At 40.8% G+C, this 19,352-nt stretch overlaps 1 protein-coding gene across 3 annotated transcripts in view; it reads left to right on the forward strand.

Annotated features, from left to right (window-relative positions):
• The window catches only part of VPS41 (VPS41 subunit of HOPS complex), a 182,834-nt gene that overhangs the window by 91,853 nt on the left and 71,629 nt on the right, over positions 1-19,352 (forward strand). For all 3 annotated transcript variants that reach the window (XM_059397245.1, XM_059397246.1, XM_059397247.1), the window contains 3 exons: positions 10,672-10,791; positions 11,921-12,067; positions 17,604-17,670. In XM_059397245.1, the coding sequence (XP_059253228.1) occupies positions 10,672-10,791; positions 11,921-12,067; positions 17,604-17,670 (334 nt within the window). The remainder of the gene's footprint in view (positions 1-10,671; positions 10,792-11,920; positions 12,068-17,603; positions 17,671-19,352) is intronic.

Here is a 19,352-nt window from a genome sequence, read left to right on the forward strand (position 1 = left end):
GCGGGGCTCGATCCCAGGACCCTGGGATCATGACCTGAGCCAAAGGCAGAGGCTTTAACCCACTGAGCCACCCAGGCGCCCCAGAAACCCAATTCTTAAAGTAGAAATCATTTCAGTGTCGATAGGCATTCTTCATTGCTTTCAAAATCAGGTTCACTTGTTTCAAATATTCATTGCTTTTTTGATATCAACATGTCAGATTCCCAGAGTCTTTTGAGATGGAAGCTTTGTTTTCTTCAGGGATCTCTCTTGTTTCATATCCATCAAAAACCTTTTGACAATAGAAGCTTTTTTCTTTCATGAGTTCAGCTCACTTTTCCATACGTAATATTTCCATATTGTTTGCAGCTTCCCCCTAATTCTGACGTCAGTTTGCCATCTGTCTTCCTGGAGCAATCAAACCATCCTTTGCTCCTTACTGAAACTATCTTCCTTTGCGTGCTGAGAGTACTGTGGTTTTTCTTAAGTATTTTGAGTAGTTAGTGACTGTGTAAGAATAATTGCCTGCTCCAGATTGCTCATTGTTTTCTTGTAAGGTTTAATACCTTGACTGTCATGAACACTGAGAGGTGTTGTCTACCCATATAAAAGATGTGTAAATACTGTCATTAACTTTGGGAGGTTTTTTTTCTTTTTTTAAGATATAGCTATTAAAACAAAGGCATCTTAGCTGCAAGTATTGTAGGTTGTCGTCACCAATAAAAGCTGAATCACAGGCTTTTCACAGGACTGTTTTGCCCAAATCTCTGCTTCTTGAACACAAACTTTGTGTCAGGGTCCACACTAGGAGCTGTGAACACACAGTGCCTGGATTTTAGGAATGGCATACAGCATATTTCCAAAAGTAGATGGGTGGCATGCTGTTGGTGGAAAGCAGTTAATCCATTAGACTATGAATCAGAATGGTGATTTTACAGGAAAATGAGATAAAATATTACCAAGCCTTTTGAGGGGGAAGAACGTGTATGTGTATATATATGTATGTATCCCTGTGGGATAATTTTGCCCTCCTTTGCCTTTGCAGTTGCTCCCCTGTTGTTTGTTTCCTTTCAGTTTTCAGGAAGTAAGAGTAATGCTACAGTTGGGTATGTTAATAAATCTTGTCTAGGAGGAGGAAAGAATCAAGGCTAAAAATATCATCGGTAGGGGTGCCTGGGTGGCTCAGTGGGTTAAGCCGCTGCCTTCGGCTCAGGTCATGATCTCAGGGTCCTGGGATCGAGCCCCACATCGGGCTCTCTGCTCAGCAGGGAGCCTGCTTCCCTCTCTCTCTCTGCCTGCCTCTCCATCTACTTGTGATTTCTCTCTGTCAAATAAATACATAAAATCTTTAAAAAAATATATCATTGGTAAAGAAGCAGCAGTCTCTCATTTTAGCCAGGATAGGGAGATATTTGATCATTTATGTGGCTTGGAAAATGTTCATATTTTGTCTGTGTTCAGACATGCTTATGGAGTGGTCTTGTTTTTGTCCTGCTCTTTCATGGTCACGAGGTTTTGTCTGATGTTGGTGTTCTGTAAAATTGTTTATGTTCACCCAGAGAGCACCAAGGCTAGCTGTGAGTGCCTGGCCAACTCCTGTCTGTCCGCTTTTCTCTTTCTCAGTTGCAACGAATAAAATGCCCGACATTTGCTAGATTGTTTGTGTGGAGGTACTTTACAAAAGTGTGTATGTACTCTGATTTCTTTTTTGGGTTTTTTTGTTTTGTTTTGTTATTGTTTTTTGTAGAAATGTAATTGTGTATATTGAAATGTTCGTGAAAGGCTACCTCTGAAATTATTGGCAATATTAGTAATATTAACTTTAACAATGTCTGGGCAGGATAATGAGTGGCATTTCCATGGCATTTACTGCCCCCCTTTTTTTAAATTTTTTATTTTTTTAAGAAAACATGCATTACTGAGGCATCTGGGTGGTTCAGTTGGCTGAGCCTCTGCATTCAGTTCCGGTCATGATCCTAGGGTCCTGGGATGGAACCCCACCTTGAGTCTGCTTGTGCTTGCAGCATGCATGCTATCAAATACATGAATAACTCCTTTAAAAAAAAAAAGATACTTGCATTATTTTTGTAAGAAAAGGCAATAATAAAAGAATATATAAAGTAACCTCAATATTTTGGATCTCTGCTTAACTTAACATTGTAAATCACATGAAATTATCTACACTGTTGAAGTCTAACTTAATTCAAGCATTTTTAATGGTTATATAATATTCCATCCTATTAATCTATTTATTTTTTCTTAACTCCTAGGTAAGACCATTAAGTTGTATCCTGGTTTTGGTTATCATAAATCATGCTGTACTGAAGCTAGAAAACTTTGGACATGAACTGACACTAGCTCTGATTCCCAGGTTTGGGATTACTGAGTCAGAGGTCCTGATTATTTTTCAGGATTTAGATGCATACCACCACATAAGCTGCATTTGAGGAAGCATACCAGTTTACACCAGCTGTGTATGAGGCTACGTGTTTCTCCACATTTTCTTTGCCAGTTTTGACATACAAAGACAGATAGTCCATTGTTCTGTTTTGTAACTTCTTTGAATTGTTAGCAATTTCAAACATTTTTATTTACTGGCCACTCATATATCTTCCTTTGTGGTTTGTCTGATTGTATTCTTTGCTTGGGGCAGCTTTTAATATTAGCATAGAAGCCAGGACAATGAAGACTGTCCATTTGATATTTATTGTCAGTTTGAGCACAAATTATTGCTGCTTACTGAATAGCCTGCAGCCTTTTCTCCAATTTTGGCTAAATCTGGAATAATTATTCTTGTTCCCAGGGAGGCATTATATAGGAGACATAATGAGACTTAGAGTAGACACTGAAGTCTGTAAAAAGAGGGCGCAAAGAAGCTCCTACATACATGTGAGTCTGCTCTCAAACCATCAGCTCTCCCACTTGCATGGAGGCTGTCAAGGACAGAGCAGTGTGCCCTCTGAAGGGCAAGTTCAGGAGACTTGGTTTATTCTGCAGACAGTGCCCTTTTCTTTATTTTTTCCCCTTCTGCTTTACTTTCAATTGAGTTAAGTGCTTGTTCTAACATGTAAATCAGGTGTGTGATCAGGTGACTTTTTCCATTCCTCAAGACTTGGCAGTTTTTATATTTTTCATAATCGCCACCAGGTGAAGATATGCTTCCAGTCATCTGTGATTAAGATTATGCCTATTTAAAATTAGAGATCCTTATGCATCGCACAGAGCATTAACTCAAGTTTAATCACCCAGTGGATGACTTTTGTGTTTATGCTGCTGCTAAATGGCTTCAACCTTAACACCAGCCCCAGGAAATGTATCCTTAAACAGCTGCAAATTAAAAAACAGACCCAAAGTGTTTGGCTTGACCACCAGCACTGCTAAGTCTGTGGGACCATAATGGAAGTTTTTTTTTTTTTAACTGGTAAATTTATTTCAGAATACCTTATTTACTTTTAAATTAAATCATAGTTGCAGTTGTGCATTTGCATATGCAGAAATTGCAGATTGCTGGTTTAAGTAGGAGCCTCCCTCACATGTAGCCACAGGTAACTGCTAAACCCATATTGATGGGCAGGTGGATCACAGATCTCTATCTGTCATCACTAGTTTTTAATATAAAGGAGAGTGCTCCTACATGTCACCTCTAGTGTTTAGCTTCTTTTTGTTTTCATTGAACCTGTAGCTTGGAATTCTTGGTCACTGAATTGACTGCTACCTGATGTCAGTAGGGTGTTTCTCAAATTTCAAAGCGTTTTCACGGGATTGGTTAACTTCAGGGGCTTTTGTCCAAAAGCTGCGTTGCATTTGTGTTGTGTTGTGTTTACTCAGACATTGCTCGGAAGCAAGTGGTCAAGCAAGCCCTGGAAATACGTCTGGGTACAGAGACTTCCTGTGGTAGCAGTTTTGGACCCGTATTTAACCTCTTTTAAACACACTAAATTACCTCTAGGGAAAGGAGATTGAAGGATTATAACTCATCCCGCAAATCACCACTGAATTTAAGCAATACTGCATTCAGAAAACTCTCTTTCTTTTCCTACATGCTTTATGTTCTTTCTGGATGGTGTTTGGAAAAGCTGTGTGTGTTAAAGTTTGGTACTGAGCTAAAGCAGGAAGCAAGACAGAGGCACCTGCCATTCCCTCTTTGTGGTCACTTCTGCCTTCATCCAGATCCAGGACTCCTGCCTGTTGTCAGCAGCCCCCAACACTATCCCAGCTCTTCTCTGTGCTCGCTCATTTTTTCTTACTTGCTTTCTTGACTTCTTGGATTTCATTTCTAATCTTTTATATATAAAATATATATATATATATACATTTATATATAAATGTATATATATAAGTTATATATAAATATATATATTTATATAATTATATATTTATTATAATTTATATATTATATATTTATATATAAATTTTATATATACTCTGGATGTTTAAATTCTTCTGTGTCAGGTCCTGCCCATCCTTATGTCCTTCATCTCTTTGGCATGTTCTAATGTGCTGGGTTTTCCTTTTCTTTCTTCTCTCAGTTTTATTATCTCGAGCTCCAGCATCTTCTGGGATTTGGTATTTTGTCTTTATGGAGTCTGTTTTCTCCAAGCCCCTCGGTCCTTCCTACAGTAACGCATCTGCTGTCCAGGACTCGCCTGTGGGCTCCTCCACCCCTGCCATTCTTCCCCACACTGTTGTCTGCTTCAGAGAGAGCGGTGCCGCCAGTGTGTAGGAAGCCTGAAAGACTCAAGTGATTTATATACTTGAAAGATCACAAGATGATTAAAAAGGGGCCAATCATCCTCCCTTTCCTCCATCAGGGAAGAATGGGAGATGGGTAATGATGGGTGTTATGTTGCTAGAATCGGTGGCTTTATTACAGCCCAAAAGGAATCCCGCCCTGTGTGGGGAAGATTCTAGGATGTGCATCCTTCCCACTTGGTAGTGTAACAAAGTACTAGATAGATTTATCAGCACAAAACATAGGAGAATAAAGTATATTGCTGAGGATGTGAGGGCTCCTTTTGAAATATAAGTACCAAGAGTGCTGACTGCCAGAATGTGGATTTATGGGAAATAAAGCCCTAGAATACTTTCTCCAACAAAAAATAGACCTCTTGGAAACAGTTTTTCCTCTCTATGTACTTAGCTCCCATTGAGCTTAAATTGCTCTCAGTATTGTGATAATGACAATTCAATATTATGGGATGTGGAAGATGAACCAAATAAATTAACCAGTTGCTTTTAAAGGTAGTTCACTCAATGACTTACCCTCTTAAATGCTTTGTAGAACATTCGTGCTCAGTAGGTCTCTAGGCAGTTTTATGACTAGAAGAAAGAAATGGATTTTATTAAATATCAGTGAAATACAGGCAGATAGTTCTGCTGTAGTTAAATTAGTGTAGACTGTTTGTAAGAAGAGCAGCTTATCATTTCTTAAATCACTGAAGTGGAACTTTCCTTGGCATTCCTGCCAGACAGTTTGTTTCTGCTTGAATTTCCCGTAGATTAGGATTAAAAAAGCAGATGGGGAGTGATTATCTGGTCCTTTTCCCTCCTGGGTGAAACCGTGGGTCCCACACAATGCTGCAAATCAAATCCTGAGGTGCTGCCTAGTTGTATTTGAAGAGTTTGAAAGAACAGTAATGGCGATGCTTCCATAATTACTTGCTGACATTTAAGGTTTTCTGCTATGTATGGATTGGGAAGTAGGACTCATGAGTAAGGAAGAAAGTAGAGTGGAAAGGGAAGGCAGAAATAAGTGCCTTAAGGACCAGGGGAGGTACCAGAGAGGAGAAAAGCAGGCGAAGGCTAGACCACCAGGAGAAGAGGGCATGGCAGTGATGGGGGGCGTGTCAGCAGCACACAAACCCAGTTTAAATCATCACCATTTGGGCCAAGTGGGAGGCCAGGTGGCATTCCTGAAATGAGGGAACTACAGTCAGCTAAACTGAATAGAGGAAGACTAATCCTAAAAGCACTTCCCAGATCTGTGATCTGTTATGCACAGATTATCTCTTCTGCTGCTTAGCAAAGGGAACTGGACCAACATTTCAGGTGTAGGACAGGGAGTCAATATAAATGAGCCCTTTCTCAAGGGATGTTGTTACATCGAAGATGTAGTAACTGTGGACCAGTCAGTCCACAGGGTTCCTTCCCTTAGGTTTTTGAGATCAGGGCAGATGCCAGTATAGCTTTCGGGACATCACTAACTGAAGATGGGCTGAGTAACTGACGGGCTGGGTATGTGATGTAGCTCCTCCTGCATCAAGCACACTGTGTGCATAGACAAGGGAAGAAAGGAGGAGACTGGTAGGGCCAGGGAAGCCTATTCAGTATCTCCTGTTCATCGTGCCTTGTGCGTCTAGCAAAGTCAATGTGGTTTCTTTCCCCCATGCATTTGCAGCCTGTTGGGGTCTGAAAAGTATACATGAGTGCCAGTGAGCAAGATACAGGGTGGTGTTCGTTATCCCGTGATAGAACCAGCATGACCCTAAAATGTATACAGAACCGAGAAATTAGGAGGACTTAAAAAAGAATTTGCTTCCCTAATATATTGAAGGCCATTTATGTACACATCATTTCTTCTTTGTCATCCATAAAATATGAAGGGAAAATGATTGAATCTGCTGCTATTTGAGAAACATCAGAAAATAACACAAACCATGTCCAAAACTGTAATGTAAATTCGTTAAAATTTGTTTTCCTTTCCAGAAGACAGTATATCAGCTTCCCCCCATCCCTTTTTTTTTTTTTTTTAGCACTCCTCAGTGCCACAGGATGATGTGTGCTGTCTGTACTAGAAAAATATTAAGGAAGAAGCTTCCTTGATCCCATGTCAGAGCAGGGTACACAGGGTGTTTTGTAATAGAACTCTGGAAGGTCAGACTCAACCCTGAGACCAGGGAATTCAGAATTCTTCTCTCCCTCCTTTTCTTCCTGCCCCCTGCTGGAAGTTTTCCTTGGAGCTGGAGCAGGAGACAAAGGAGGCGGGCCCAGCCACCGTGGGCAGAAAGGCTCAGTGGGACTGAGTTTGGTTCTTGGTTGGAATTGCAGCAAGACTTCACTAACATTTTTATAAAGTTAACGTTTTATTTAAAAAGTAGGTACAGTTTATGTGAATTAATTCTAACACATAGTTATTATGACTGAAACATTCCTTCTTTCTCTAGGTTTCATTGAATTGCTGATACGGTTTTATTTCAGCTGTTCTCTTAAATTATGTTGATTATCAAAATTGGAGAATGGATTTTCAGCTCTCTATGTGTGAACATAAAAATAATTCACATGTTCCAAGCAGAATAATCATGAAATAGAAATAATATATAAATCTCCTACCACCTGTTTCTAGAATTATAATTACTTTAAAAGGTATCCTTCAGATTTTTCTATATGGATACACATATTTTATTTAAAGATCATCATATTTAATACTATTTTAATCTGCTTTTTTATTTAATGGCCCTGAACATATTTTTACATTAAATAAACGTAGGTGTATAAAATTATTTATAAATGGATGCATCCTCTTCTTGGGTGATCTAGCTCTGCCACGCTTTAGTCGATCATTTCCCAGTCATTAGTCCATTTCTAGCTGTTACAATAACTTTACATACTTCTTTACTGACTTGTCTGATAACTTCTGAGCATAAATATCTAGGCACAGACTTCTGAGGTCATTTTTAAAGCTTTGACTCCCCAGTGCTAAAGGATTCTCCAGAAAGGCTGTGAGTTGAGGGCACCAGCTTCCCTGCGTATGACCATTGCTGTACTGTTCTGAATAACAATTTTACTAAACACCCAGCCTTCCAGCCACAAATCGCTTCATTTAAAAAAATTCCTATTATTCTCACATATCTTCAAATGAGTTGAAAACATTTTGGGAAGTTCTATAAATAATTCCTTTGGGGTTTTCTTTATGCTCCCATTAAAATCACAGATTAACTACTAAAACTTGGGTCATCAGTGAGAATTTTGAGTCTTATTATCCAGGAACATAATGTACATTTATGTAGCTCTCCTTTTATATCTCTCAATAAGAAATGTTTGTTTTTGTCATGTAGCTAGTGCACCCACATCTGTTTCTGCTCATTACTGACTTTTAGAGCTATGGATTTATCCTGTTTACAACTTTGACTTCATCCCCTAAAGTTCAGATGTGCAGTATTTGTGTGCTCATTTTCAAAGTGCTCTGGTCACAGTTTGATTTCCTCTCTTACTCGAGAGCATAGAGTTTTTTTGTTTGTTTTGTTTTGTTCTTTAGTTTCAGCTTTGCTCTGTGTTTCTTATCCTTTGGTGTTCGTTTGCTTAATTTTGTTGTCACCTGAGAAGAATAATTATTTTTTAAAGTTCTTGTCTGTTTGATGGAAGGTCTCATTCATGTAGAATCAGGAGTAGGAGATTTCCCTTATTCCCTAGATAAGTCCTGTTGTTTTCAAATACTGGATTCTTCCATATGGCTGGTGTTTTTTCTTGTTCCTGTTTACTGGGAGAAGTCTATATTCAGTATTCACAGTTGTAGTTGCTGTGAATTTGTCATAGATTTTGTGAGGATTTGTCCAAATCTTTTATTCTGGACATGGTAGGAGAAGGAAGTTCTGTGTTTTCCTTCCTGCCTGAATTGGAACACAATTGCCTGTTGGGGAAGTGGCTTCCAAAGGGTGTAAATATTGGTGTTTGTGTTAAGAGCCTGCTTGCTGTATCCACTGAGGCAGTTTGAGGTTCTCTTGTAGGGCACAGCCTGCCACTGATGGGCACCCACCACAGTGCCCCCAGACCTCTTTTCTCCTTCCAAGCTGTGTGGCCCAGCGACAGCTTGAGTGGCTACTCAGGTTGAACTACCAGTGCTGACCACTCCCTCTGTGTCCCTGAGTGCAATTTTCCCATGCCGCCCCTTACCTCCACCGCCATGACGCTGAGTGGGAGGTGTTTGGGCTTGCTGGCATCTGTCCTATCACTCACTTCCCAGATTTAATGAGTTAAATCGTGGCCTTCACTGAGGTCTTGTTTCTGTCGTATTTTATAGACATCTTCATTTAGAATTGGGGGCATATTTAATTTTCCTAGCACAAGTGTGGAATGTTCCCCTCTCACACAGCATTGGTCATCTCTAGATGGGATCGGACAGAGAGGAATTTGATGCCATGCGACACCACGCTTTCCTCCTCACTACCCAGTCAGCCATTCCTCCTAGCAGGTGGTTATGGGGTGCTTCTGGGGCCCAGCCCACTTCTGAAAATCCCCTCCCTCGGATCCAAGCCACAGGTGGAAGATAGACATGTGATCTTATCAATTCCTCATGTTTAATATAATTGTTTCTAGTTACCCATCTTTAGTTGAATGTGTAGCAGGAAGGATAATCTGAGGCTTTTCCCTCCTTCCCCAGATTTCAAACTTAACCTGTCACAAAATAGTGAACCTATTCAGCGACCTCCTTGGCTCTGTTTTTTGCATCATGGTGGAGGGAGAGGAAAAATCACAGAAGATGGACCTAAGGTCTTTAACTGGGAATAGGGAATCGTGGTGGTGGTGATTTCTTACTTAGAACCTGGATTGGGAAGGGACAAGATGAGTGGGAAGATCTTTGAGAGCAAAGAGGATATCCTGTATCTGTTTGATGGGAAGATGGGATACCGCATGGTCTGTAGCACCACTATGGACCCAGTGAAGCCACCTTTCCTTTCATGGATAATAGAGAACTTCAGATGTTTATGTCATTTTAAAGTGACCATTCTCGGTGTATTTGTGAATGTGGACACTTACTGAATTTTAGGTTTTGGTGCTTATTTGTCTTGTGTTTGCCCTTTTTGGCTATGGGAGCCTAGTTACTGAGAAATATAAATAAAATGTGAATTTATTCTCTTTCTCCTGGTACCTGTTTTTCCCCTTTAGGGGTGGGAAAGGACACATGAAGTTATATATTGTAAATTATATATATATAAATTTTGTATGTTATGTTATATAAATGTCTTAAGGGATTTAAATTGGGTACATCAAGAAAAAAATACTGTGTCCTTAATAATGCATGAATTACTAGAACTACATCTTCACCAGTCTTAGAGATTTTAACCAGTTATATTGGTAATAAAATTTATCTGGCAGATTATTTTTTTAAAAAATATTTTATTTACAATCCGTCTCTACACCCAGTGTGAGGCTCAAACTTAAAACCCTGAGATCATGAGTCATATGTACAACTGACTGGGCCAGCCAGGCTCCCCAGCAGATTTTTTTTTTTTTAAATAGATTCTTCCTTTTAAAATAAAGACCCTGGATAACTATGAACTTTTTAAAGAAGTTTAATCCTAAAGCAAGTTTATCTTATTTCATGACATGAATTACTGTTCAAACATGATTGTAAAATTATTTTTCTCGGGTTAAATGAAAAACAGGCTTCTTCTGACTATTACAGTTTAAGCTGTGACTAGTATTTTATTTTTAAGGAAAAAAATTACAAAGTTTTGATATCCCCAGTTACAAAATAAATAAATTAATTTCTGGGCAATCATTTAAAGAACTTTCTGTGACACAAATCTTGACTGACGATTTTTCTCCATGAATTTTGGTATTTTGGTGCCATCTTGTGGCTTGACTTTGTAGTAACTTCAACATTCCGAGGGCCAGCAAAAAAAAAAAAAAAAAAAAGGTAAGAAACCTAATATATGCATCTCAGTTTCTAAACATCCTTTGTATTTGTCCTAGTTGCTGCTCTTTGAACGATCTTGGATGAGCAGATGGAAGTCTTCTGTTCTGCATGAAGGAGAAGGGAACATAAGGAGCGTGAAGTGGAGAGGCCACCTGATTGCTTGGGCCAATAATATGGTAAAATCACATCTTCATCTTCCTGATCCTTCTTCAGAGCCAGAAAAGTAGACACATTGGGAGAGCTGTGACAAAGGGAAAGAAGCCACTGGTCTTTTCTAAGACATATAAGTGGCAACTGCTCTCATACCTGGAAGGTTAAAGAGATTAGATTGCTTTCGGCTTTCATAATAGAGTAATTCCCAACATATTCTGGACTTTATCTTGGAGTAAGAAACCCGAGGCATGGAGAATAGCCAAGAAAATGAAAAGGCATCTTAATAATTGAAGGGTTGCATTGGGAATGCTATATTGAAAATACCATTTGCCTATTAGCCAAGGGCAAGTATGTTGCTGTGGAACAAGTACAGGATATTGCTGATTTCATTTTACTCCCCATATAATCACAGGTGAAAAAGAGGCCTGCCTTTTTGGTGTTGCATTCTATTTAAAGTTTACTCAATATGAGAAAGGCTGAGTAGAAACTTTAAAAATTAGCTTTTGACATCTGGCTTATCCTTTGAAATTTCAAGGTATAATTTAGTAAATTTGTCCTATTCAGTTTTAATGGTAGAACTCTCCCAGAATCCACCTTGCTATTCAGGACTTTTCTTAAACTTCTCCCAGGTCACAGTTAAGGGTAAACAAACCTGTGGCCTCTTGGTTTATTTTTAGTTAGCTGCTTGCTTGGTGTTTCCATTTCAGTGCTTTAAAATGTCAGGTATAGTTTTCTTTACACATAGTGGTTTGTCGCATTCAAAGCTTTTCTTAAAAAAAAAAAAAGCTCCATTTTTTTTTTTTTTAGTGGAACAATACAATTAGAAATGTTACTTGTCCGTCATTTTGGAAATGCGGTGGTGGATATCTGTCCCATTTCCCATTTGTGTTGTGTTTGAGTCCCTGATGCCATCTACTAATAAAATCTCTTTTGTCCCCAAGGAAGGGTAGAGGTTTTCTTTTGTTGTGGGTTCTCACAGGGTTTGTGTGGAGTGAAGCATTTTCTTTCACATGGCTCCCAGCGGTGCTCAATAAACACTGTCAATATTTCCCGGTGCTGGTTATTGGTGGTGTGTGGCAGGGGCTGTTAATAAGTTCTCCTCTCCTTTCCTTCTCCTGAGTAGAGGATACTTAATGCTCTTGTATTTTTCAGGGTGTGAAGATTTTTGACATCACTTCCAAGCAGAGAATCACCAATGTGCCCCGGGATGACATAAGTCTTCGCCCAGATATGTATCCGTGCAGCCTCTGCTGGAAGGACAGCGTGACGCTGATTATCGGCTGGGGGACTTCGGTCAAGGTGGTTTGCTTGTCTTGATAATAAGTCCATGTTGTTAATAGATCCACTGAGGAGGGTCTGAAGGAATATGAGGTCTTGAGTGGCTTCTCGGAAGCCACTGAATATTTTCCCCTGAATATTCACGTTGTGTGATATTTATGCTGAAATCTTTTCATACGCAGAAATTTGGAGATACGGTCTTTCTTTCCCTTTTGCGTGCTAAACACACTGTGAGCTCTTCCTTGCGGCCACCTGTGATCTTTAAATCTCCCTGCCTGGTCGACCTTAGCTATTTATGGAAAGTGTGGTTGTGGTTGTTTTTCGTTGGTTTGTCAGGTTTCCCATTCTTTATTGTTCTCTCCATTCCCCTTAGTTGCTTCATTAGAGTTGATGATCGTGGGAAGAGAATGTTAAAACTGAATCATCCCACTTGCTTGGTCATAGTTGGGTGGAGCAGAGGCCCAGACTTATTATTGATAAGATTAGGGGCTGTTTTGTGGCATGCAGCCTTCTGCTCCTTGTGTGCCTGGGTAAATGAAATTCAGCCATTGTACAAAAGAGGGCCCAAAGCTCACATTTATTTTTCGTGTACCAGTGTTAGTCTTGTATTAGGCATTTCAGAACCCAAAGTTGTTGACTTCCCTTTAAAAATATATAGCTTAATCTAAACAAAATAAACCAAAAAGTGGCTACGAATGGTACAAGACCTTATCCCAGCGACAGTCTGGTGGCACAGCCAGGCTTTAGAGTCCAACAGGTCTGACACGTACTTCCTGTGTGACCTAAGCCTGACTCTCCTCATCCACAAATGGGAGTATGGATTGTTCTCTCGTCCTGAGCTCTGGGGAGGGTTGAGTGAGGTAATGCCTACCAAGAGTTTAGCATAATCTGACATGTTGTAAGTGCTTTGTAAACCTCATTGTCATTATTTTGCCGCAAAATTCTAGAATAGTCTTGAAAGAGACATGGTTATTTAAAATGTACTCTTCTCTGGAAAAGGAACACTCAAAAATTACTAATGCGGTGCTGCTTACTAACCAAAACAAGCATTGTTAACTTGAGGTAAGGTCCTCCTGGCCCTTAGGTTGCTATCATTCTAGTTCTCCTTTCTTTAATTGTTTTCATGTATCAAGTGAACGTAACCTGATTCATATTTAGGATAGCAGAAGAGAAGGCATGCCCAATAGTCTAGGGTTTTTAAAAAAACAAAACAAAAAAAAACGAAAAGTGATTCTCTAGTCTCCTTATCCCATTTGTGTGGTTACTCATCCAATAAATGGTTCTTGATACTTTTTAAAATTTCCTTAAATGGACCAAGTGGCTTTTTGTTGTTTAAAGTTGTGATTTTCTTTTCTTTTGGTGAAAGACAAGGAAAATTAAGCTTTAGGGACACAGAAGTTTATTGAATGCTACCGGAAATGCCTTCTTTCTTAAGCTGAATAGTGGCCCATGAAGTTAGCACATCCTAATCCCACGGCCCATAAATGTTTCTTTATATGGCACAAAATACAATTAATGAGGATCTTGAGATGGGAAGATTGTCCTGCAGTATCTGGGTTGGCCCTAAATGCACTCCCGAGTATTCTTAAAGAAGGAGCACCGCCACAGGAAAGGGGAAGGCAGCGTGAGCAGAGAGGCCGACACTGGAGCGTCACACACAGCCAAGGCTGTTCTGCAGCCACCGGAAGCCGGAGGTGGCATGTCACAGACAGATTCTCTAGAGCCTCTGCGGGGAGTACAGCCCTGCCAACACCTTGATTTGGGCCCCGTGAAACTGGTTTTAGACCTCTAGCCTTCAGAAGTTGGAAAGGATAAATTTCCTTTATTTTAAACTGCCAAGTTTGTGGTAATCTATTAGAGCAGCTGTGGGAAACTAATATGCTTTCACTGTGCCCAGATTATGATCCAACTCATGTGTGAAAATTTTTTCATGTCAAATGTTTCTTTGTATTTATTGGGGATTCCTCTTCTTTGGACTCAATTAGTAGTATGTTGGGTACTTCTCAGTTGAGAATCCCCGTGTTCTGCTGAGGGAAGAGAAGATAGGACATAATCTTTCCTCTCAGAGAGCAGCCTTATTGGGGAGACAGCCACAGGGTGTAGCAGAGTGTGCAGTCTGAACCGTTCATTTATTCGTTCACTCGGCCAGCAACCACTTACCGAGTTCCCGTGATGTTCTAGTGGGGCAAGACAGACACGCAAGTGAGTATGCCACGTTGATGGAGGTAAATAGCAAGGAGGGTAGTTAAAGAGGGAAATGGGGAAAGGGCCAGGGGTGGGTGCCATGTAATATAGAGCGATCAAGGGAAGACTTCTGTCATAAGGTACGTGTGCTTTGGTAGAGATCTGGAGGGAGATCTGTGCCAGAGGGATGTTGGCAAGGGTATCAGCCAGGGCAAAATCCTTGAGGCAGCAGTGTGATTGGCATGTCTTTGTGGAGTATAAAGCCGTTATCACCAGAGTGGATGAAGCAAGTGTAGAGGAGAGAGCTAGAAGTCCTGAGGGAGGAGGGTAGGAGGGGATGCATTGTGGAGGGGCTCACTGGCCTTGTTGCCAATTCTGGCTTTTTTTTTTTTTTTTAAGATTTTATTTATTTATTTGAGAGAGAGACGGTGAGAGAGAGCATATGAGGGGTGAAGGTCAGAGGGAGAAGCAGACTCCCCAACAAGCTGGGAGCTCAAGGCAGGACTCTATCCTGGGACTCTGGGATCATGACCCAAGCCGAAAGCAGTCACCTAACCAACTGAGCCACCCAGGCGCTCCCCAATTTGGGCTTTTAATTTGAGTGAGGTGGGAAGCCAGCAGAGGGGTTTTGAACAGCAGACTTAAACAATCAAACTTGGACTTTGCATAGAGCCAAACAATGAAGGGTTCGTAAAGATGGGAGATAGGGTAGGAGGCTACTGCAGGAACCTCCCTAAAAATCCTGGCATGTTGGTCAGCCTCGTGGAGCTGGTGGGGAATCACTGGATTCTGGGTGTATTTTGAGGGTAGACCCTGTCATATTTATTGATGGTTCAATGTGGGATGTAAGAAGACAGAAGACAATGGTGACTCTTTTAACCCGAGAAGCTGGGAACCGAAGCTGCTTTTTCCTGACATGGGTAACACTTAAGATGGCAAGTCAGGAGATATTTTTATGTGGGTCCACTTGAGATGCCCATTAGGTCAGTGGAGAAGTGGAGGAGACTGCTGGATGAAGCACATTAGTGTTCATGGGTAAGAACCTGCCTATCAGTATAAAGGCTCTTGAGGTCATTGATCTGCTCTTAGGGGGGACAAGAGCTCAGGGCAGTATTTCACTCTTCCCCCACCTGCAGCTGCTGCTGCTCCTCTGAAGCAGGTGTGAGATAGAGCTCAGACCACAGAACTGGGGAGGGGCGGGGGATGGAGAGGAGAGCCCAGCTGCCAGAACTTCCACACGTCCCAGTCTTCAGAGAGCTTATCACGGGGCCAGAGAAACAGTCCAGCCTCAGCCTGAGTTCCCTTCTCCCAAGGAGCCTTCCTCCTCTGCTGGTAGACACCACTGCTTTGTACTTCTGTACTTGCCCTTCCCACTTGAGTAAAAGGACTCTTTGTGTGTCTTCCTCACTGCTCCCATACTCTTTCTAAGGAAAGAGCTATGTCTGTTTCTCCCAAAGCTCAGGATTGGTGCCCAGTAGTTGCTCAGAGTTCTGCTTAATATTTTTCACTTACTTTCTGTTACTCTGCTTCAAACAATTTGAGACCCTATTCATGTGGTTTTATCAGCATGTTAAGACAGTTGTCCCTTGGGCCGATAGACAGTCTAGTTTCCCTAGCAAATGTGGACAGAAGAATCAAAAATCTAACAAAAGGAGAAGGAAATTGGGGAAGAGGACAGGACATTGTCTGAGATGGATAGGAGACAAAAAACAATATTGGGAGAAAATTGCCAATCACTTCTAAGCAAGTGTTCCTACCCACCCCGCCCCTGGCATTGGGTTCGAGTCCTGTGTTAGAGCAGGACCTGTCTTGTATTCCCCCACTGCTGGACAGCAGTTTGGGCATGCGTACCAACCAAACCAAAACAGACCGAACGTGAGGTCACATCCCCATCCATCGTTAGTTCGGCTTCTAGGAATTTATCCTAGGGAAACAAAAGTCCAAACATTTTCTATCCAAGTATGTGAATCGTGCCTTCAGGTTGGTTAGAAGCAAAAACTGGATATCTAAAAGGGTATTGTAAGAAAATTACAGTACACTCAGACAGTGAAATTCTGTATACGTTAAAGAATTGTGCTGTGGAAAAATATTTAAATAATACATTAAGTTACTTATGGTAATTGTTGGGTTAATAAAAGTAGCTTCCAAAAAACAACAAAAAAAAGTAGCTTCCAAACAAAAACAATTATTAATGTGTTTGTTCACTTTGTACTGGGACAGTAGGTAATGTTTGTTTTTTCCTCTTTGGGTTTTTCTGTATTTTAGAATTTCCTATATTGTAGCTAAATTTAGGGTAGTAGTATTTATTGTGTTGTTTAATAGTTACCTAAAGAAAAAGGAAAAAACCTGATCCCTGATGAAATTTGTATAGAATCAGTATTTAACTTCAGATTGTCTTACCTTGATGGCAGAACTTAACGTAAATTTTTGTTGTCTTATTAAAAAATAAAAAGAATATATTCATTTTAGAAAATATAATAAAGAAAACAAATTATCCATAGTCTTGTCACACTAAAATAGCCATGGTTAATACACATGGGTTGTTTGGGGGGTGTGTGTGTGTGTGTGTGTGCGCGCGCGCGCACGTGCGCGTGCTAAATATACAAACACACATATATATCCAAACTGTATCCATATAACTTAAAAGAGAGATTGGCAAACTTTTTCTGTAGCAACTAGTAAGTATTTTAGACTTTGTGGACTATATACTGTTTCTGCTGAATATTTTTCTGTCTTCCTTCCTTTTCTAGTCTTTCAAAATGTAAAAAACTCTTTGTAGTTTACAGATCATAAAAAGACCAGTCAAGGACAGGCTGTAGATTGCCTAACTCTGATTAAAAGTATATAATACACTGATTACGAAACACTTTTTTTAAAAAATTTTAAAACACTTGAGAGAAGAGCTTGATGCCACTTATGCAAAGTATTACTTAGCAAGAGTGAAATAAATGATGGGTATGTAGTCAGAAACACAAGCCCTAATGTGAATGCTGTGCAGATTAGCCACTGAGCTTTTGGTTATGTGCTTCCGCCAGAGCTTTGTTTAGATGATGATAGAAGTAGGCCCTAAGTAGTACTTCGTCCCTACGTAGAGTTGCAAAGAATGGGTCACTGGAAACATGTTAAAACGATATTACAGTTTCCATTCTTTGTCCTTGAATAAGACTTTATTGAAGAATAATGTTGGAGAACATGAGTAATGGCTGCTATATGTCGTTGAAATTAATTTCTGTCATTTAAGTCATTGAGTAGATTATGTGCACTCCCTCTCAGCGCTACATGGCTAATTTAACAAAAGTATCATATATTGAATTAAATGTTACAAAGAGTTTTCCATCACCTGAGTAAAATAACCTGTGAATTTATTTTCTAGGTCTGCTCAGTGAAAGAGCGGCATGCCAGTGAATTGAGGGACTTGCCAAGTCGATATGTTGAAATAGGTAAGCCTTCTAGGAGTGAAGAACGTCCAAAGAGAATCCATTTTAGTAAAGTGAAACCTAAAATCACGTGTGTCTTCAGGGCTCATCACTTGAGACCTGAGTGAAGCAGTTCAAGAACTTTTAAGTTTTGAAACTTTGCTGTAGAGTCCCTCTTTTCTAACTGTATTTCCAATTTTTACATGGTATTTTTGTAGCCGGCTTTGAAGGTAAGTAACTGTGGGTTCGGGTTCTGTTGTTTCCTGCCTGGACTTAGGACAGTTGCTCTGTGCACTCTCATCTGGAAAAGGTGAGGCGGAACATCTTTCCCACAGGTTGTGGCTGGGAGTTCAGAGCACTTGTGCACGCGCAGCTCATCACACGGAGCTGACACCTGTTCCTGTCCACCTGTACCCTCTGAATAGAAATTTTCATCTTCACTGGTCCGGGCCCAACTGCTGTCACCTTTTCTCTGGATCCCTGCAGCAGCCTCCTGATGGGGCTGTCCCCTACCACTGTGAATTACAGTGATCTGGTTTCCCCACTGCAGTCAGCATACAAACCAGATCGTGTCCCCACCCTTCAGCCTGTCCCCATTGTTCGTGGCATGGAGAGGAGACTCTTGGTTTGAGCACAGGGGTCTGTGCTGGCCCTCCCCAGCCTCCACAGTGTTGGCCGAGACAAGGCTTCTCCTTGGTGTCTGCACTGTAGTCACACTGGCCACCGTTCACCCAGCCATGCTCCCTCTTCAGGTCTCTGTAGAAGGCCCTTCTCGCCTCTTGGCACTTCCTTGACCCTTAATCATTCCTCAGCTCAAATATTGCTAGAGAAAGCCCACCGGGAGAGCCCTCGGGACCTTGACAATGAGGTCAGACCCTCCCCTGTGAAGCATGGGTGTGATTGTGCGTTGTTCAGGGCAGTAGGTCCCTTCCCCCACACTGTAAGGTCCCCGAGAGCTCGCGCTGGGTCTGTTCTTGCTCACTGTTTGTATCTCCGGAGCGTGGCCCAATGTATGTCCAAAGTAATACTGGGTATTGAAGGGATCCGTGATTCAGGGAAACACCTATTCGGGAGAAGGATGCCAAGAAGGAGCTACCACTACTTTTTACATCTTGGTCTTATAACTTAGTGTAAAAGTGATACAAACAGAAAGGATGAGAGGAGAATGACTTGTGCCAATTAAACAGATACAGTATAAGCTGTTTGGGGACTGTTTAGAACAAAGCAGTAGGAGACAGAGTTGTGTGACAAAGAAGTTTTTGCCACATAAGTCAGCTGAGAAGTTCCTTTACCTATTTGGATGATGGGTGGGGAGTTATCACTTTGAGGGGTTTTTGTAACAAGGTGAAGCGAAATCATTTGCATATGACTGTGATTCTAAAACCAGAATGGTGTGTATTACTCCCATGGCTCATATGGTCAGAGCATTTCAGTCTGAGATATTTTGTACTTGAAGACAGAAGTGGATGGTAGGGTTTTAACAATTTTTTGCCTTAGAAAGAGAAATAAGTGCATAGTTGGGATTGCTCAGAGTATGGACAAAGCAGGCCTATGTAGGATATAATGGTTTGAGAAGAACTGAGGAACAAGACTGGAGAAGACTGGAAACTACCAGGTCACGATCATTACTTCAGTGTCTATCTTCTTTTCTGCCTCCCAGCAAAATCCTCTGAACACCTCCCGGCATAGTGTCCTGATAGAGAAGT

This window comes from Mustela nigripes, chromosome 4, assembly GCF_022355385.1.
Source record: "Mustela nigripes isolate SB6536 chromosome 4, MUSNIG.SB6536, whole genome shotgun sequence".
Lineage (NCBI taxonomy): Eukaryota > Metazoa > Chordata > Mammalia > Carnivora > Mustelidae > Mustela > Mustela nigripes.